Genomic DNA, 19,622 nt, shown 5'->3' on the forward strand with positions numbered 1-19,622 from the left:
GGAGTTCTGGTGTCATCTCTCTTATCCCTCACCTATTTTGTTTTGTTTTCTAGCCGACGTCCTTTGGCATGCTGCGTCTTCCGATTGCTTCGACTTTCTCAGTGGCTCTGTATACTCTTGCGCCTCTGACTAGCATATCTACTTCCTGCAAGACCTACATTCCGGGCTGGAGTTATTGCTAGCTTTCATTTTTGCTTTTGTATTCCTAGTCAAGATAGAGAGAAGCCTTGGATCTTAAAAAAAAGTCCCGTGAATTGCATTGCATCAAACCTTCGACAAACCTGAAAAATAAAACGCCCTCAGCGAAACTCCCTATGCTAGATCATGCTATGACTTTGGCCACCCAAGCAACCTAATGAAGATACTCGTAAGAACAGGAGACACGCTTTAAATTTCGCCCTCCTCGCTACCCCCGCCGTCATTATCATGAGAATCATCCCGAGCAGGAGGATCAGCGGGCCTGTTATCGACGGGCTCTGTCCCACCTGGTCTGGCATCAGCAGGTTTAGTATCAACCGGCTTGGCAGCAACGGACTTGTCATCAGACACCTCGCCTTCTTCGGTGCTAACTTCCTCTTTCGGCTGGTTTGGAGTATTTTCATGATTAGAGTCTTGCGGCTTGCTGCCAGGGATAGGCCGTGAAGGCACAGAGCCTAGTGCTCGCGTTGGGATGCGCGGCTGAGACGCCGGAGCAGGAGCAGAAGAGCCTGCATTAGATGTAGGGGATAAGGTGCGCTGGCGCTTGGGCGAGCGTCCACCGTTTAATGAGGGGTGAGAATGAGAGTGCGAGAGAGGGGCGGGAGAGGCATGGGATGTCTCTGGGCCCAGGGAGTCTGGCTCGCGGGAGCGTTTCCGCCCATTGTGTGCAGGGGAATCGGGGGCGGGGGTGAGATTTGAAGAATGGGAAGATGGGTGGTAGTCCTGGGAGGCAGGGTTTGTGTGGAACAGACGTGTCGGGTCATTCAGGTCCACCACATCTCCGGCGTTGAAGCTCGGGAAGCCCTTGCTCAGGTTCTGTTGGACTCTCTCGTAGATCTTGATGATCAGTTTGCAGGCTTTGGTGATATCTTCGAAGCGGACGTCGATCTGGTCCCACCATGGCCGGCCCTTGTCGTCGTCGGGGAAAGAGACTTTGCAATGGCGGGCTGCGGCGTAGAGCGCAGCTGCGGCGATCACGCGCTGGGGGAATTGCAGGCAGAGGACGGTATAGGTGGAGTCGTTGAGGAATGCCTGGGTGGCGTTTCGGAGGGGTCTGTGGTCAGGGACATTGAGGAAACAGGCGTATTCCCACACAATGCGATATGGGGACTCCAGCTGCAGGTCGAAGCAGAGGTACTCCAGCATAACACTCTCGTTCTGCAGGATCAGATCGCGCCATCTCCAGTAATCCTTTGATTGCTCGTCAACAACCATATCTGCCTTCTTCATCGCAACACGGCAGCAAGCCACGATGAAGTCTTTCATCCGCCGCATGGTCTCGTCCACCTTGAACGCCACAAACAATGCCACCGCAGCGATAACCTTCGGATGCATCAAGTCTCCGCCCTGTTCTGGGTAATGTCCACGCAATGAATAGCGCATAAGGAACCGATGCATGAAGATCGTTGCGGTCATGGACGTTTGTGGCGGCATCTTAAGCATCATGCTGACCTGCCAGATGAACTCCACGGAGCGATGCCGGATGTAGTCCTCCTTTTCACGATCGATCTTATCTGCGTGCGAGGGCGTGCGCTCGAGCTCGTCGTCTGTGAACAGCCATTTTTGCTCGGCTTCGGCGACCACAGGGTTCGGCTGGCCAGGCAGGTGCTTCTTCGCCGGCGGAGCTGTGGACTCCATTTGAAGACCAAACGGAGGGACGAAGGGGCCTGGTTGTGCACGGGGGAAAATTTATGATGAGACTCGAAACGGGACGGGTTGCTGCGCTAGGAATAGAGAGTCATTTCAAGCCGGCAGCATGGCAGGTAGTGAATGAAGCAAGCGCGCCGGCGCACTCGCGAAGTTCAACGATTCCGGCATTGAATCCATGGATGAAGTCATGTGATTAGTCACGCTGGTCGCAACTCCCGTGAGGCTGATGGCACACTTGCTGGTAGCGCTCAATTGTACAGATCAGGCCTCGGAAAGCAAAGTGAATTTGAAAGGGACCTAAGGAGGTTTCCATCCATTGCGATCCGGGGAGACGGCCCTTTGCCTTTTTTTTTATGATTTTATTGCGGACATATACACGAAGTAATTGTGGCATCCATACCACGACCAAGAAACATCGAATAAGGGGTTCGAGCCCCGAGATTGTAAATTGGATACTACCAAGACAAAACACGCTCCAGAATGTATCAAGATTTCATTAAAATTGATATGGGACTTTGGTATCTTGGGTGCTGCACCCCAGCGCCACGCTAACATGCAAATATTAGGGAAAGTAGAAACCGCAAAATGCGTTCCTGCCAAGTTGTTGTGAGGCGTCACTCCTCCTCGCTCACCTCACTCTCATCATCACTTTGCACGTAATGATTCGAGGTATTGTGAGAGTATTGCTGGCTCTCTTCGAAAGCCGCCTCTTCGAAAGCCGCCTCCATCTCTGCCGCAAGTGGATCCTCCTCGAACTCCTCGCCCTCATCGGTGGGGGCAGGAGCAGGAGCTGGGGCAGGCTCCTGGGCCTGCTGAGTTCTGGCGGGAGAAGGGAGACGGAAATCCTCCATGTAATCCTCCTCTTCCTCGTCCTCTTCCTCGTCTTTGGGAGTATTATTGGAGGAGAAGAAAGCAGGGTTGATGTTAAATGCGGGCCGAGCCTTAGGCGATCCCATATCGATGATAAGGTCACCATCGATGATGAGATTCGAATTCGGAGATTGGACGGTCTGCTGCGAGCCGGAACCTGTCTCTGCATCGGACAGAGTCGACCGGGTCTCTTCCTGGTCTGGTGGTGGATCGAGCCGCCCAGAGCTTGCAGCGGCATGCTTGGGAGGATTTGGCTTGGCAGCTACTCGGGGGGGTTTTCTTTGTCTCGCGGAAAGGATTCGCTTGCTTCTTGGGCCGGGCCATTGGCTTTGGAGCCGGTTTGGATGCAGGCATAACCGGAGTATTAGCTTTGCTGGTGTGGATTGGTTCCGGAGTGCTGTTGCCAGAGGCGGGTTTAGCGATTTGAGCCCCGGGCTTGGCGAAGAAGTGTCGAAAATCATAGGGATTGCTGTCATCTGCTGCCCCCTCGTCGTCACTGGTATTTCCTGCGTTACGATCGTCGCCAGATGTGGTCTCGTCCTCGTGGGTTAGCCGCAGTTGCTCGTACTGCTCCCGCACCTGCTTCTCCGTCTTCCCGGGCGCTGATCGCAGGTTGAAATTCCATTTAGCCGATACGGGCTCGAGCACAAAGACTTTGTCATCTGGATTCCACACTAGCACATAGGAGTCACGTTCATGGTCCGGGTCCTCGGTGCCCTTGTAGGTATACGTCACAGTATGATCGGCGCTCGGGGCCTTATCAGTGACGGTCAGGTCGTACACGCCGCGCGACTGGGAGGGGGTAACGGTAGAGCATTGCTGTGAAGTTGCATGCTTGGCTTTGTAGTTGTAATTGATGTTGACCAATCGATTGGTCCCAGCGTTCAACAGGCGGTCGCCGAGGACAATGGGGTATTCAGCCTGCTTGGTCGGATCAACCAGCGTGGGGGCGGCCATGGCGCCGAGAAAGGACTCGAGTGATGGCGCAGAACGAGATACTGCGAGGGAGAGAGATTAAGATCGAGAGGAAAGGGCGTTAGCTCAGGATATAAGGAGAATGTTCCGGGGGCATGAAAGTTGACTGGTGTTGGATGAAAGAGAGTTCCACAAGGCCCAAAACACGGGGAACAGGGGCGGAGACCCGTTCTGGGCCCATGATTAATCGGAGCTTGGCAGACTTTCTTTGGAGGCCTTGCAACTGATGGGAATCATTTATATAGATTGGATTATATACATGTGAATTTAGCGCCGACTAGTGCGCAGCCACGCGACTTGTTAATTGTTCCAAACGGCCGGCCAACGCTCGGTGTTTCCGCATCACCTCTTCCCATTCGTACTCCATCTCTTCTTCCCCGCTCAGCTCGGTCAGAATCATTCCAAAGTCGCCCCCAAGACGCCCCAAACTGGCCGCGCAGTATAGCAGCTGCGTTAACAGGCTTTCGCGGGAGCTCCGATCTCGAACATTAGGCAGATATGCCCGCATCGTATCCGTAAGCAGCTGAACCAAGTGCATGGGGAAGGTCGCAAGGGCAGAGGGTCTGTTCTGCAGAGGGTCCTTCGCCTTCTGGCTGGAATCAGTAGACTCGGACTGCTCGGTGGCGAATATGTTCTTGTATAGGGAAACAATGGCAAAACTTTGCTCGCGGAAGATTTCGATGTATCGTTTCAAATAACGGTCCGTCTGTTGTCCATCTGACCAAGACTCGGACTTCTGTTTCGCATCCACCCTGCGTTGCGTTTCTTGGTCTGCAAGTTCCCGGAGTGGATCTAATGCTTCTAAGGTTGACACAAGATGAGCCAGTCGGCAGATCAGGAAAATGGCGCCCAGCGCTCCTTCTCCCGTTCCTGACGATCCATCTCCTTGTAACAGTTCCAAGTCCGGAGCAACTCGACGCAGCCATCCAACGGTCCGCATACCGGCTGCAAGCCGTAGGTTTTGTGCGCGGAGGCCTGCAATCAGATTGGACGTCATTTCTTTCATCGCATCCTCGGCCTGAGAGGCAACATCTTGGATTAGAGGGGAGTCGGGGTATAGTGTTTGCAAGCGCTTGATGTGGGCGTGTAAGTCGAGAGCAGAGGAGTAAGTGGTGGAGGAGGCGCCCGCGCCCGAGTTGGCTGATGCTGCGGACACAGCCGTGGAGAGCAGACTTGGGAGCTCCAAGATATCGGACAGTCGGTCTACATTGCGCGCTAACTGCGTCGCCTTCTTCCGGCGCTCCAGGGCCGGATTATCGGTGATCTTGCTATACTTGGTGGAGAAGCCCACCGCCGCCTCGTCGAGTTTGGGGATGGCATCTCTTAATTGCTGGGCCTCGCGCGTCAATTGTGGGATTGACGTGCGCAAAGAAGATAAATTGTCGGCGGAGGTAATAAATGACCGGTGAGATCGATTGGACAGTGCCTGGAGGGAGAGGAGGGTCGAGTGGGAGGATTGGGCGAGAGACTGGAGCTCGGTAGACTGCAGATCCTGGATTGAGAGAGTGGAAAGATGATTGAGATACTGAGAGGTCGTGTCATCCGCCCTGGGAGTCTCGAGATGTGGAGCGAGAAGCTCCAGCAATGAGTCGGTCATGGTTGACGAGGGAAAGTCCGATGTGGTGACCGCGCTGGTTGGAGCCCGGCCTGGTCCGTGCGGCCAACGGCCATAGCATCGACGGTCTTGTTGTTTCTTTTCTCCCTTCTTGCTGGAGGTTGAGAGGATGTGGCATTTCTCCGTCTTGGACTCGAACTACGTTGGTCCTTTGAGCTCATCTCTGCGTTTGCTCTCCAATAGCCTCTTGGCCTTACCTGTGCTTCCCCTCCCCCGCAACCCCCCGGTATTGTCCGCTTCTATGCAGCCATGGGGAAACCACGGGTGAGTCTTCGAAGGCGAGCTTCATGGATTAACCGAGACTGACCGGGAGTCACCCTGCAGATGATCATTCTCATTCGCCATGCGCAATCAGAGGGCAACAAGAACCGCGAGATCCACCAGACTACTCCCGATCACCGAGTGAAACTTACCTCAGAGGGTCACCGACAGGCCCACGAGGCTGGCTTGCGACTTCGTGAGCTTCTTCGTCCGGACGATACTCTCCATTCTTTACTTCTCCATATCGCCGGACGAGAGAGACTACGGAAGGGATCCTCAATTCGCTTACGTCGGATTCTCCGTCCCCCTCGCCGTTTCCTAGACATACGATCAAAGTGTACGAGGAACCTCGCCTCCGGGAACAGGACTTTGGCAACTTTCAGCCATGCTCTGCCGAAATGGAACGTATGTGGATGGAGCGGGCGGATTATGGGCATTTCTTCTATCGTATTCCTAACGGCGAGTCTGCGGCCGATGCATACGACCGAGTCAGTGGGTTCAACGAGTCTCTGTGGCGCCTTTTCGGGGAGGATGATTTTGCGAACGTCTGCGTCCTGGTAACCCATGGACTTATGACGCGGGTATTTCTCATGAAGTGGTATCACTGGAGCGTGGAGTATTTTGAAGATCTCCGCAATATCAACCATTGCGAGTTCGTGATTCTGACGCACAATCCGGATAACGGCAAGTATACATTGCAGAACAAGCTTCGGACTTGGTCCGATCTGCGGAAAGAACGAGATCTCGAGAGGAACATAGAAAAGGAGTCAAAGGAGTTAAGCCCGGTTTCTTCGACACCCGCAACAGAGCATGTCCCGATCCGCAGAAGATGGGGCGGTTGTCCTGATGGGTGCAACCACGGCTTATCAGCAGAATCCAAGCGCTCTCTACGTAACAAGCTAGCTGAGCAGATGCGTCCCGATACTTCGCGAAGTAAGGCAGGCGATATAACTGTCCACGGCAGCAAACCAGCCACTGCTTCGCAAGCTTCGACGGCGTCAGCGACAACACCTGCAAATCCGGAAGATACACAATATTCGAACGAGCAATCTACAAACAACAACAACAATGATGATCCCAGTTCCCGATCTCTTGAGACAAAAGATATAGAAAGGCCATCCCAAACCGGCGATTCAAGTCTAGACTCACCTGCTAACAGGGTGTCACGGCCTCCTCTGACAGCCCTTCCAAGCAAGAACCACAACAGGAACAGCGAAGACCATTTATTCCACAACCCCAGCTCATCTTCTTCAAGTGCATATCTCCAACTAGCACTGCTGCATCTGGGCGGTCGCGATGGCGGCGGCTCTCTGAGCGGCGCCAACAGTCTCGCTCCCTCCGACGACGAAACCGATGACACCACTCACCGCAGGAATCGAAACCACGGCCACTCCAGATTAGCCTCGGATCGAGTCAGCCATGATCACGGCGAAGACGGCGACGATGAGCTCAGTGCAGCCCCGGGAGAAGGTACCAAGCGCTCACGTCCACACCATCACCATACCCACCATAACCACTACCATGTCCACACCAATATTTCTCACCACCGCCATACTTCCTCCAGTGTTTCCTTGCCCCCACCGCGCATGGCTAATATTCTGGGTGATGGTGATGACGCCTCGACGCATTCTGATTCCCCTGAGTCGGGCTATTCGGGCCCTAGTTCCAATACTCACCCAGAAGGCGATCAGAATACCGACGAGCCAGGCCGTGAAGCGAGTAGCTTGTCGCTGGAAGCGCAGCGGGAAGAGGATCAGAGTATTCACGGGAGCGTCTACTGAAATCGGACCAGATTCATTGAAGCTGCAGTGGATGCTGTGTTTTACTCATTTTCATTTGGAGGGCTCTGCGGTCTACGCTCGTCTGCAGGATTGGATGTGGCTGGAAGGCAGCATTGGTATTGATGAATTGATACGTCGACGAAGATATTACGACTGGCAACGAATATACATCAGCACTACGAGTATGCTAGGTTTGAAGGTTAATAAGATAGATGGGATCAGGTCTTTCACTACGCATCCTCAGGCGTGTTTTGTTTTTGCAGTTTTCTACTGGTTTAGAGAAATTGAGAAACGAACTTTGCACACCATTCTGGAGACTTAGTCGCGAGGTGTTATTCCCATTAGATGAGACGAGAACCACTCATACAAAAGCCCATTTCAGATACTAGAACTCGTAATACCTTTAGCTTGAATTTGAATTTTATTGGACAAAACGAAATCCTACTCTGAACAACGCCCTTCCTCCATGTCTACTCGGACTCACCACTGAGGCAGCCTACGACGATAAAAAAAAAAAACAAATTCAAAAGAAAGAGGAAACTAGTCGCGCCCGGGATCGAACCGGGAACCATCTCAGATCTCTTGCTTCCGCTGTGAATGAGATATCATGACCATTAGACCACGCAACTGAAGTCATATGACTTCGCCTCCTATAAAGCATCGCTAGGTGGTGATCTTGGTGTACCGCCAACAAGGTACGCAAGAGGACCCTTGGGAACATTCTACTTCTTCCCGATTCTGAAAACTAAACGTTGGGGTAGGATGGTCACAGTGGGCCCTAGAACATCTAGCGTGGTGGTTTAGGCGAGAGAAGCTTGGGTGTAGAAAGGGGAGCAGCACACACTAGCATTACAGAGAATTGGAGGTAGTCTCATTGAGATGGGTATTCGACAAAAATTTGTATACAGCGGTTTGATCCAACCAACAATCAGGGTTCATTAAGTCATCAGTTGATAGAGAAAAAGTGCGAGTCGCACGCTGCCATATTCAACACCAGCAGTTTACGAGAGACCAGCGTGACCAATGTAGAAGACAAAGATAATAGTTTGTCATATTTTTTCTGTTTTTGTTCGAATAATCTTCAAAGAGCATATCGAAAGACAGAGGCCCCTGGCGGTTGACGAGCTAGACTCCATTGAGCAGCAGCGCTCTGCCAGAATGGCCTTGTAGAGTACACGATCGCGCAAGGATCAAGGATCGAGGACCGTATGCTCGACGAGCCGCCAGGGCAAAAGCATTTGAAGAAAAAAGACAATCGGAAATCGAATCGGAAACGAAAACCAATACTACATACATCAGCCTCCTGAGAGGCTGTCTCGATCCCATGCGCTTGGCGCGATAGCGAGTCAAAAAAGACAACACTTCAAAAAGCAAGAGCAGTCAGAGACTGGAAGAAAATCACGGGCGTTCGAGGGTCGCCGGTAGATGTTCAGAACCGAGATCTGGCTCCACCTGCGCCATGCGATTTTGAAGAAGAATCAAGAAGAGAAATTGCAAGTCGATCTGTTTGCGAAGAATTGAAAGCCGAAGACAATGCGCTGACAAAACGAGTTTGTTTGATCGATTTCGGTGTTTCAGTGGGTTTGGAAAAATCCAAGAAGACGTAACGAGAAGAGAAGTAGAAGTATTAAACGCCAGAAACTGTTTGTAGCGTGGGGAATTCGGAGTGGTAACAAGATAAGATACCAACATGAAAAGAATAACAATCTATGGGTAATCACAGCCAGAGGTAAAGCCGAGCACGGAAAAAAAAATGAGAAGAGAAAGAAGAAATGGACCGAAGATATGAACCGAAGTCATGGGTAATAAACAAATGGTCAGATTTTGGGAATTCGTGATCGTCGTGACTGCGGTCCTAGCCGTGGGAATACCGGAATGATGAGTACCCGGGTAACCCTGTGGAGAACGTCGAACCTCAGAACAAGGTCCAGAAGGCGTTCCGATTGGCAGGGTGTGTGCTAATGTCGCCGCGGTAGCGTTTTTTCCTTTTTTTTTTTGTGTTTTTGAGTTTTTCGCTGAGCTGACACGAACCAGCAAACGCAGAACAAAGTACTTTTAGGGGGGAACGCGGATTGCCGAACGCTCAGAGGCGAAAGTCAGCGGGTCCAAAAACAAAGATGAGGGCGTAAACGTCGAATCAGATCAAGAAGAAATAAGACAACGGTATCGTCGAAGAGAAACAGAAAACCATGCAAGCTCGCCTGATCATGAGGCGATGAAAATTCTAGTGCCGCAATGCGATAAAGACAAGAGACGACCAGGCCGTTGACGGCTAATGTTGTCGTCAAAATCCCTCCCGGAGTCATAAAGTAGCAAAGTTCAAAGTAACCGAGCCGCATTATGCAGCGATGGGCTGCAAGGCCGGAAACATGTTCTGCATGTAATGCTCGACATGTTTGGCACAGTACATGCAGCCACAAGATGAGCCGTGGCCGGTCCACACACTCTGAGCAAAGGGCAAGCCGTAGGCTGGGGTGTGGTGGTACGACGGAGGCTGAGATCGTGGTGCCGACGTGGGAAGGTACTGCGAAGGAGGCATCCAAGATCGCGAGTACGGGGGTGGCGGGTTTGAGTAGGCCCAGGGACCGACCGAATAGTAGTCCGGAGTGTTGGGACCACTGTGGGGGGCGGATGGGGGCGAGTACTCAGAAGCTGCCGGGTTAAGCCAGGAGTTCTCGATTTGAGAACTACGCTGGTACTGAGGAGGAATAGGACCTTCAGGGGACATCAGGGGTTTGGAAACGTTCTGGTGGCGCACAACGTTAGTGTCAAGAGGGGCCAACGGCTGCGTGCGGATCTCTTGGGCCCGCACGTTAGCCTTGTTGGACCAGTTCTTCCAGTGTAAGCGCCAGAAGTTGAATCCATCCTGCTGCTCGTAGATTCGGTCGTGTATCTTCCAGTCAAAAGCAAAGAGCCACTCCAATTCCATCTTGTTCAGATCCGCCACAGGAATGTTGCTGACTTCAGACCAGGATTTGTTCTGGAAGGTGTTGTCATCCAAGAACTTGCTTCCCAGGAGAAGAGCCACAGTTAGCATGTGGTAGATCTGACCACTACCGGAGTGGTAGACCCGTTGGCTGGATAGCTGTCGCATCCGGCTGGACAGGTAGAAAAGGCCCAGTAAGATGGTCGAGCTCGGCAGACGGGTAGAGGACAGGATTTGAAAGACATATTTCCGAAATTGAGAGGTCACCGCGGTTCCTGGGGAGATGCTTCGCGCAAGGTCAATATCTGGCAGGTGAAGCTTGGTGTTGTACAGATCATACATTCCCTGGGTCATTTCCGCCACGAAGTCGGACATGCGTTCCATTTCGTAATCCAGATGGGCGGCGACTCCTCCGGCAGGTTTCTCTTCCTTGCGAGGCTGCTCCTGTTGCATTGCGGCCAGGTCCTGACGCCGGTACTGCGGGGGGATGGCACTCTCCATGGGGGGGCAGTTGAACATTGGACCTGATAGGCGGCAAGGCGTTTGTCACAGGCCCATAGATGGGCTGCTGTCCTAGTGGGTGCATCTCACGGGCCGGATGCATCGGGTGGGAAGCCGGGTGCAAGTTCATTGCGTTGGGTTTGGCGTAGCACAAGGACTGGGAGTACTGCTCGATGAACTCGCAACCACTCTGGTGGTATCTAGGCGGGAAGGCAGAATGGGCGACCGGGTAAAAGGATGGCTCTTCAAGGCGACCACCGCTGTTGATGTGAGGAGGAGTGGGAGGCAGGCCGTGGCCTGGAACGAAGAAGGACGGCATTTCGGAGAGATGAGGGAAAAACCAGTTCAGGACGTGGAGCAAGACGAATTTGAATGCTATATATAGAGCGAGTCAAATGAGCACCAATGCTGCGGAAACAAAGCCGTCAAGTGCAGATCCAAGAGGTAAGACGAACCGTCTGACTCCGCGCCGCCCTGATCCTGGGGGAAGTAGAGCGCTGCTCGACGAGCGCGTCGCTCTTTTATGATCGAAGTGAAAGTCTCTAGTTGAATGACATTGAGGGAACTTCAACTGTGGCTTGAACGAACAACAAATGAGACAGAAGGAGCGTGATGAATCGTCGTAAACCTGTAGGTCAATCCTCGAGGGGAGGGTTGAGTCGAAGGGGACGATTCGCAGGGTGACTTCAAGATATCACAAGCGCGCGCACACAACGGACAATCGTGAGAATTGGGGAGACCAGATTTTTGGGGGGGGGGGTATTCCCTCGCGTAGAGGCGAACCTCACTCTCGTGAGGTCAGCAACGACACTTAGTGAAAAGCTCGTTGGAAGGAAAAAGAGAAGACGGGGGATGGAGAAGAGTAAAGGAGTAGGAGATGCAAAGGGAAGGGAAAAGGGTGTTGTGTGTTGAGCGTGACAATACCGAACGGTAAAGTATCGGCCTCGACTCGATTCGGTGCTTTAGCCCACTTTTCTACTGAAATTTTCAGGTCCCGGCGAACACGTTACGGCCGTTTCACTGCGAGACCCGAACCCCGAGGAAGGTTGAAGAAGGGCTGGGATTATTCAGATATTTCATGGGGATGAATAGATGATCTTACAAAGTAGAGATGAAACGTCTGTCCTATTGAGAAAAGACAAGGGGAAATGGAGATTCCCCATTCAGCTCTACACGCTGCTAAAAATTACCACCGGTACCAAGCAACAAGAAATGAAAGTAGGGGGGGAAAGAAAAGTCGCCTCCTGACGACCCTCCAGCCATGAGGCAAGAACACTAGCTGCTCCGTGTGCACCAGTTCATTGAAGGGCTCGATGGGGCCCCCCCCCCTAACCGGTGATGCAACGCCCGTGTCACTCCTACGGGCAAATTCTAAAAAAAGGTAAGAAAAAAAAAAGAAAAAATGGAAAAGAAATGGAACTCCTGCAAGCTCCACCTGACTAAGCGTGGCCGCCATAGGATACAAGGACAAGATGGGTCTAAGCGTTGCAACAGACATTCCAGCCCGTTGCTTGGTCTACGGCCTGTCTGGCCTGTAGGAAGGATTGTACGGTTGAACGGAGTGTTCCCAGCAGGATGTACTAGTGACTGGAAGGCTGGGCGGTTTCAGCCTTCAGTAGCTTTCCCATGGATCATGTTTTCCTCTTACCAGACATACACTCTATTGAATCCGTAAGAACATTAATACCGAATCGCATTCACGATCACACGCTCCCTCATCACCCGTACAACCACGGGCCAGAGAACCCCCGCTGAGTTGTCACGACCCTCTGAGTCATAGAGAGTTGGAGACGATCCCTGCAGACCGCATAGCGTCATGCCGGAGGCGTGTTTGACGGGGCGAGTAGCGGTGGCCGATCCTATTGGGTTAGGATTACCACCTGGTGTCTTCGCCGCGGTGGGTTGGCCCCCCCCCCGGAGGTCGAGCCCTTATGGACCACCTCACTCGTGAGTATTTAGGGGAGGTCCCACAAAGTGTACCTGTCGTACTTGCCGTTACTGCCTTCACGGAGGGCTCCCTAGTGACAGTGACTAGTGATCCACCGTAGCCCAATTTCTAGAAAACTCGCCGTGCTTGTGATCGTGAAGAACCCCCCTTCGACCTTGTAGTTACTTCGACCTTGTGGTACTTGTTTTGCGGTCGGAACCCCGGTGGTAGTCGTGGCCAAACAATAGCGACAAGTCTAAATCCCGCACGACCTAAGTTACCTTTTCCTACTAGTCCCATTCCCCCCCCTTTTCGGTGGAGAAAGTGTTCTCACCGGATACACTCGGCCCAACATCCACCGTCGGGCAGACTCCAGTCCCTTAACCCCGCCATAGCAGGAACATTCCGGGCGCACCCCTCTTGCGGTGGAGGCACGAACCGGATCGAGGGGAGAGGTCTGAGTGAGCCTTGATTAGTTATGGAACGTAAGCTACTTCCAGCGACATACATGCCGCTAACCGAGTATCAGCGTGAAACTCCTTGGAATAACTAAGTATTGCGTTGGGCAATTACCAATCCTACGGCCCTACGGCGTTCCTGATTTGCCCCGTGGAAGAACGGTGGGATTTCTATCATGCTAGCTTTTGATTTTGGTTTCGAAACCGTGTACCGCTTAGGTGGCGGGAAGTTTAAAACAAAGAAGGGAAGAGACGAACAGGCAGGCTCGGGAGCTACCGAGCCCTCCCCAAAGAGCAAACTCTCAAAATGGCAAAGAACACAATAGTAGAGGTAGCAAGCCTGAAAGAAATTCGAAAAGACGTTCAGGCGCTCGCCTGCCAGAACAGAGGGATATCATTAAGGAAAAAACCCATAAACAAAGGCATAGACTCGTGTATTCGGTAAGTCATCAGAGAGAGGACCCAATCCGTCCCGGTCGAGCGTGCCTGATGCTCCAATGAACAAAACCTCCGGTAAGAGATATCCCTGGATAGCAACGGCCCACCGGGTTACAACCCAACAGTCAACAAGATGCAAAAAAGATAAAAGAAAACGCCGGGGTACCCGCTCATTAATCGTGGCACAAAGGAGGACGAAAGACGAAAGATGAGATGAGCCCACACATGCCGCTCCCTGAGCAAGATGCTTTTTATTCTTCCTTGAGCCTCTGGACCAAGTCGCGGAGGATGCCAATGATAACACCTTCATCTTTAGGCTCACCACCGGGGAAGGAACTCTCTGTAGCGTTGCCTATAACCCGGGCACGCGCACTCCGGAGGACCTCTCGAATGTAGTTCTTGTCTTCGTAATCGTCCATCAAAACGGTCTCGAAGGAGTCGATGGCCTTGTTTGCCCGCTGCAGGAATGAGTTATCATCCGGGGTCCCTTGGAGCACATGGTTTTGCGGAGGCATATGTTGGGACTGTGCATGCGGTGGCGGAGCTGACACCGGCATTGACTGATGTTGCTGACTATGAGCCGGCGCGTGCTGGACAGAATGAGGCTGTGGCTGATGAAGCGGTTGAGACTGAACCGACTGTTGCCTCTGAGGCTGTTGGTAGTGGGCTCCAGGAGGAGGGTGGTAGGCCTGCGGTTGCGGATTGATAGGTGGTGGTGCCTGAGGAGTAGGCGGCTTTTGCGCGGAATAAGGAGATTGGTGCTGAGGTGTTCCCTGACTCGGCTGAGGCCCTTGTGACTGCCTCGGAGCAGGCGGCGGAGGAGGGTTGGAAGCGTAAGGGGAGGTGTACGTGGATGGAACGGTCTTTGCAAAAGCCGCGGGCAGATTGTTGCGGATGGTGCTTGGGATGGGAAAAGAGGCAGGTGTAGGGACTGGGGGAGCAGGAGCAGGAGCAGAAGCAGGAGCAGTAGCAGTACTTGGCACGGGGGCTGACGCAGAAGCCGGTGCCGGTGCGGGAGCAGACGCTGGAGCAGGTGTAGGGACGGGGGCAGTGGGAGGAGCAGGAGCAGAAGGTGGAGCAGTCGTAGGAGCGGTGGCCTGCGCCGGAGGCGTGGGAACGGGAGCCGACACAGGCGGAGGAGCTGTGGATTGAGGCGGATATGGGCTTGAATGCTGAGGTGTCGCCGGCGGCGGTGCAGAGAAATTGGCAGATGGAACAGATGGGAATTGGAATTGTTGATGTTGACTCTGCATTGGCGGATGGCCACCGGGAGGAGCATAAGAATGAGACATAGGGCCCATATAGGATTGAGGCGGCGGCGCTGACTGCTGCGGCGGTATAGGTTGCGCTGGAGGAGGTGGTGATGGCCTCCGCTTCTTCTCTTTCTCCACTGACGCGCCAGGTCGAAGTTGCCAGGACCAACCCTTGCCATCTCGCTCAGCATGCATGAACAAATGATTGTTGCCATTCAGGTTATGCCGCACACTCGACGTCCAACCCTCAGTCTCACACTTGAAGCGGAAATAAGGGTACTTGAGCTTTAATGCCCGATATATCTGCTTCAAGGTCATCGGAGTGCCCGCCTCTGTTAACGCATCAAAAATAAGGACAGCGTAGTTGTAAGGCGGTTTCGCCAAGTCTTCCGGCGTGTAAGCAGACTCTGGAGGGTAATTCGGAGACGGAGAACGAGAGGGCTTGCGCTTCTTGACTGGCGGCGGTTTCACGTATTCCTCTGTACGCTGCTCTGAGAATTGACCTGGCTCTGTTGAAGGGAGAGGTACGTCCATCGAGGTGCTGTCCTTCTTTCGCTTGGTGTACTTCTTCTTGTCTACCGGCTTCACTGACGACGGAGGTGACTCTGCGCCAACAGAATCCTTCGTAGTCTTGCCAGCCTTGGGCTTCGGAGGTGGAGGTGGAGTTACACCACCATTAGCTTCGCGCTTGGCTGCCATCTTTTGTTCGCGTGCAAGTTCCGCTCTTTCACGCTTGGACATGATACCGTCCTTGGGAGGTCGACCGGGGCCACGCCGACGGGCAGGCTGCCCATTATCCCCGGGCTCAAGAGAGGAAACAGCCTTGGAGTCGGCGTCCTTGCTCTTCAAGTCAAACTTGGAGCTCTTAGAAGCCTCTCTACTTTCACTGTCGCTCATGTCTCTGTCCATCTCATCATCAATCTCATGTTCAGCATCGATAGAGCCTTGATCAACATCTTCTTCTTCGGCCGGTGGCTCTTCCAAACGATCCGCTCCGGTTTCTCCGACTGGAACGTCTGGAAGAAGAAAGCGGATGCGAACGCCACCAATTTGGATGTAATCCCCGCTGTGTAATGGACGAACCTGCCCTGGCGAGAGCCAGTCAGCTCCAATGAAAGCGCCATTACGGCCTGTGACTTCCATTTCGAATAAATTGCGCTCAAAGTTGTACGCGATTTTCACATGTCGGCGCGAGATACCGCGGTGACCAGCGGCATTTCCGTCAATGGTTGTGGGGGGATGAATAGGAATAGTAGGACAAGAGCTTGGGGATGGGAGAAGGGCCAAAGCATCAACAGGCTTTGGACCGTCTCGAAGAGAGTCGATAGCAAGGGCATTGTAATCCTTGCTAGGAGCTTGTAGTTGCGATGGAGTCGCATGAGTAGGCATAGATTCGTCAACTGAAGACCTGGAAGACCTTCGGCTAGCGTTCAATCTACCAGGGAGATGTGGAGGCACATCCGGGTCAAACCCCATGATACCTCCGCGGTCACTGACAACACTACCCATGATGGCTGCGCTTTCCTCTCTTCACACGGTTTCGGGTATGGGAGTTACCGCCACTTGAGCTCTTTGCCCGAGAGCTCCGCACGGCCTGCCGGTGATGAATCTCTCGTTGGTGGGCCGCGCGAGCAGCTCGGATATCTCGACCCAGGATGAATGAATAGGTGTTGACATAGAAATGGCCGTCATCAAATTCTAGCTTCGCAAACGCCTGGATTCGAGGCTCCGAGCCAGCAACCGAAGCATTGCCATCCTGATACCCCAGGGCAGACAAATCGGCGCCATTCTGGAGATAAGCAGCTGTTACCATCTCATTATGCTGGAGAGCGTCGAATGCATTTCTTTGGGCCCTCGGACATCTCAAAAGCGGGGAGAAGAGAAGGCTCGATGTCCGATTTCGAGTTCAATGGATCGGTCAGGGCGTTCATTGCGTCGGATGAGGGATGTTCCAGACCATTTGCGTCTTGCGGAGAGTTTCCCAGCCCTCCGAAGATATCAGCCATTTGTCCACCATTTGACACTTGCGTTCCTCCTGGTACTGAGCCTGAGTCTCCTTGGAAGGACTGATCGAAAAAGAGATTATTCTGGGCGTTCGCATCCGACTGCTGGTGGCGTGAATCAAACAAATTGGCATCCTGTTGTTCCGTTTTTTCGCCGGCTGTTTGTCCTGACGCGGAAGCCGAGGTCGAGGATTGGTTTCCGAGCAGTTGAGCGAGTAGCACACCGGCAGCCGATTGGGCGCTCTTCTCCTTCTGTTGGTGTAGGGAGAAATCCTGGCTCTCTGAGGGTTCTGTTTTAATTTCAATCGGGGTGGCGGGCGAGCCCTTCGAGGCTGGGGCAGAATTATGCATGTCGCGGATTGCGGAGGCGCTCCTTGATTCGATGGGGGGCGAGGCGTCATTTGGGGAGGCGCCATAGTCGCGCATGGGCGTATCGGTACCTGGATCAGGCGGACGATGCCCCACTGCTGGCGCCGTCATGGTCGACGACATGACTCTGGAGAAATACGAAGGGAAAGCAAAAGCTGAAGTTCTCACCCTCTGGGCCGGGCGGTGAGGGCCGATTGCACAGTTGGTCCATTCACGTGCCCGTACACGTTTCTCCAGATCTATGAGATTTGCGTCCAATCCATGGAAGAAAGTAGGGATGGATAGTAAATGGGGCCGAATTCGAGATTGATTGAATTTAAAGTATCGTATTCTAGAATTCCAGGGGTTTTCTTTTTCAAAGGAAGCCCCGAAGAAGAGAAAGGGAAAAAAAAAAACCACCCAAGGAAAAAAAAAGACGCCGCTATTCCCCTGGACCAGACGATCCTCCATCAAATTTTCTTCCCGCCCCGCCCAATCGTTTCGCTCCACTAGATTGGGTGCTTGGTTCCTCACCGATTCGAACGATCGACAAGCTGATAGCTCACGCTTGGGCTCTCCGGTCTTTCTGGAATCTGCCTGATTTCCATCATCCTGCAGAGGTGCAACAGCATGGACCATAGTCTATGTATAGTTTAGGTGGAGTCCGAATCCTGCGTCGGGGGCTTTTCTCCGCTTGAAACCTCGGGATGTACAAACTGGATGCGAATGCCAAACTTTGATCATCTCTGAGCTCCACCTTCTTCATGTACAACAGGTAACATGAGGCCCAAATGCAAGATCCATCCAGATTGCGGAGACAAAATCACTGTCTGTCGATAATTATAATATAAAAAAAAAGTATAAAGCAAATTGCATTGATAGGGCAAATCGGTTAAGGACCAATCCAATCCGCCGTAGTACAAGAAAAGCCCAAAAAACTACGCGCAACCCCTCCCCCTCAGACGGCAGACCACCCCCGCTCTGGCTGCACCTGCTTGCTAGTCCAGACCTCGACTACCGGCCTGCAACCCCCAAACCCGAAACCAGCATGCCCAAAGCCAAAAAGTCAGACCCGAAGCCCCAATCCAAGGCCCCCCTCAGCACCGAGCCCCGCCACCCCCAACTGGCCACCCCTACGCCCCCTCCTCCCCGCCGAGGACCTCGCCCTCGAAGCTCTAGTCCCCGGTCAGATCTACCTGGTTCGGAACTTTCTCCCAGGCTCGCTCTGCAAAACATATGCCTCGTTTCTTGCATCCCTTCCACTGACTACTACGCCGGGAAAGCCCAAGAAAGATGAGGCAGTGCGCGTAAATGATCGCTTCCAGGTCCAAGATGCCCGGTTTGCAGAGATGCTATGGAGCGGGACGGCAATGAAAGAGCTTCTCACCACCCGCTTTAGCGAGGGCGAGGAAGAGCATGGTGGAGAGCTTCCGTTGGAGGCAGCGGCGCGGAAAACACAGCAAGTATGGGGTGGGGAGCCGTTGGGCTTGAATCCTAATATCCGTATCTATCGCTATTCGCCGGGGCAATTCTTTGCGCAGCATTGTAAGTATATCCTATCGTTCTTCTGGGCCTCAATCGTAGACACGGTTTCTGAAAGCTTGCAAGCGAACTCTTGTTGATTTGATTGTAGATGACGAGTCAAATGCTTTGACCTTCCTTCCCCAGGGCTCCAACAGGGCTACTCCGGCCCGCACCACTTGGACTCTTCTTATCTATCTCACAGCTTGCTCGGGGGGTGAAACGGTATTTTATCCCGAGCCTACACGGGCTGATCGCAGTCCTGCACCGATATCTGTGGCACCGGAGGTCGGGATGGCTCTGTTCCATCGGCATGGGGATCATTGTATGCTGCATGAAGGTACGGAGGTGACGAAAGGGGAGAAATGGGTGTTGCGGAGCGATTTGGTAGTACCGCGATGATGCTATCAGTACTGGTTATATGCAGCCAAATATTACTATTTCAAGCACGATAGCATGCGCCTACTAACCTAGGCAGTAAGCAGCAGTAATGTCGATACCTGATTATGATTGACGTAGCTAGGATAAACAGGCTCGTTGTACCAGTAAAGGACAAAGTTCTACTCAATTTGCTCTGCCCTAGTTGTCCGCGGACAATGCATGGGGTAAACTCAAAAAGTTACTACAGCAAGATAGTGTGACAGGAAGACAGTAGGTACCTGTGCCAGGGGGCGCCGCAGGTCAACGAGAACAGAAACTTGTAGATACAGGAAGTCGTAAAGAGTGTCGGGACTGGGAGGACGAGATATTTGAAAGAGAAATTCGAAGATAGCGGAAGCAGGAGGACATGAGCAGACAAGGTAAGATGCAACAAAGGGAATATAGCATCAAAACCAGCGTTGCGTCTGTGGGTCGCTCTTCCGCACTGGCAGGGAGTATTCGTCGTATCGTGTCACA

General features: G+C 52.9%; 8 protein-coding genes across 8 annotated transcripts; 2 read left to right on the forward strand and 6 right to left on the reverse strand.

Annotated features, from left to right (window-relative positions):
* Nucleotides 1-387: 387 nt before the first annotated feature.
* On the reverse strand, nucleotides 388-1,836 carry N7468_004453 (uncharacterized protein; the record flags this gene model as incomplete). The annotated part of the gene is made up of 1 exon (XM_058473750.1): nucleotides 388-1,836. The coding sequence occupies one exon, from the start codon at nucleotides 1,834-1,836 to the stop codon at nucleotides 388-390; it is 1,449 nt and encodes a 482-aa protein (XP_058332753.1).
* A 626-nt stretch (nucleotides 1,837-2,462) lies between these two features.
* On the reverse strand, nucleotides 2,463-3,675 carry N7468_004454 (ELL-associated factor; the record flags this gene model as incomplete). Its single annotated transcript, XM_058473751.1, has 2 exons — nucleotides 2,463-2,917; nucleotides 2,985-3,675. 2 exons carry the CDS (start codon nucleotides 3,673-3,675, stop codon nucleotides 2,463-2,465), a joined length of 1,146 nt encoding a protein of 381 aa, XP_058332754.1.
* Nucleotides 3,676-3,970: 295 nt separating this feature from the next.
* On the reverse strand, nucleotides 3,971-5,290 carry N7468_004455 (Dor1-like family protein; the record flags this gene model as incomplete). The annotated part of the gene is made up of 1 exon (XM_058473752.1): nucleotides 3,971-5,290. One exon carries the CDS (start codon nucleotides 5,288-5,290, stop codon nucleotides 3,971-3,973), a length of 1,320 nt encoding a protein of 439 aa, XP_058332755.1.
* Nucleotides 5,291-5,632: 342 nt separating this feature from the next.
* On the forward strand, nucleotides 5,633-7,350 carry N7468_004456 (acid phosphatase DET1; the record flags this gene model as incomplete). Its single annotated transcript, XM_058473753.1, has 2 exons — nucleotides 5,633-5,858; nucleotides 5,906-7,350. The coding sequence occupies 2 exons, from the start codon at nucleotides 5,633-5,635 to the stop codon at nucleotides 7,348-7,350; spliced, it is 1,671 nt and encodes a 556-aa protein (XP_058332756.1).
* A 2,338-nt stretch (nucleotides 7,351-9,688) lies between these two features.
* Nucleotides 9,689-11,096, reverse strand: N7468_004457 (uncharacterized protein; the record flags this gene model as incomplete). Its single annotated transcript, XM_058473754.1, has 2 exons — nucleotides 9,689-10,800; nucleotides 10,868-11,096. The coding sequence occupies 2 exons, from the start codon at nucleotides 11,094-11,096 to the stop codon at nucleotides 9,689-9,691; spliced, it is 1,341 nt and encodes a 446-aa protein (XP_058332757.1).
* Nucleotides 11,097-13,851: 2,755 nt separating this feature from the next.
* N7468_004458 (forkhead box transcription factor) lies at nucleotides 13,852-16,666 on the reverse strand (the record flags this gene model as incomplete). Its single annotated transcript, XM_058473755.1, is given in 2 exon segments — nucleotides 13,852-16,379; nucleotides 16,390-16,666. 2 exon segments carry the CDS (start codon nucleotides 16,664-16,666, stop codon nucleotides 13,852-13,854), a joined length of 2,805 nt encoding a protein of 934 aa, XP_058332758.1.
* Nucleotides 16,667-16,670: 4 nt separating this feature from the next.
* On the reverse strand, nucleotides 16,671-17,348 carry N7468_004459 (transcriptional regulator family: Forkhead; the record flags this gene model as incomplete). The annotated part of the gene is made up of 1 exon (XM_058473756.1): nucleotides 16,671-17,348. The coding sequence occupies one exon, from the start codon at nucleotides 17,346-17,348 to the stop codon at nucleotides 16,671-16,673; it is 678 nt and encodes a 225-aa protein (XP_058332759.1).
* An 860-nt stretch (nucleotides 17,349-18,208) lies between these two features.
* Nucleotides 18,209-19,127, forward strand: N7468_004460 (uncharacterized protein; the record flags this gene model as incomplete). Its single annotated transcript, XM_058473757.1, has 2 exons — nucleotides 18,209-18,749; nucleotides 18,838-19,127. Coding segments are annotated over 2 exons (831 nt in total), but the record flags the coding sequence as incomplete, so codon positions are not given.
* Nucleotides 19,128-19,622: the final 495 nt, after the last annotated feature.

The sequence above is a fragment of the Penicillium chermesinum genome (genome assembly GCF_028974085.1).
Source record: "Penicillium chermesinum strain IBT 19713 chromosome Unknown utg000003l:1.0-5111272.0:1.0-5115320.0, whole genome shotgun sequence".
Taxonomy (NCBI): Eukaryota; Fungi; Ascomycota; class Eurotiomycetes; order Eurotiales; family Aspergillaceae; genus Penicillium; species Penicillium chermesinum.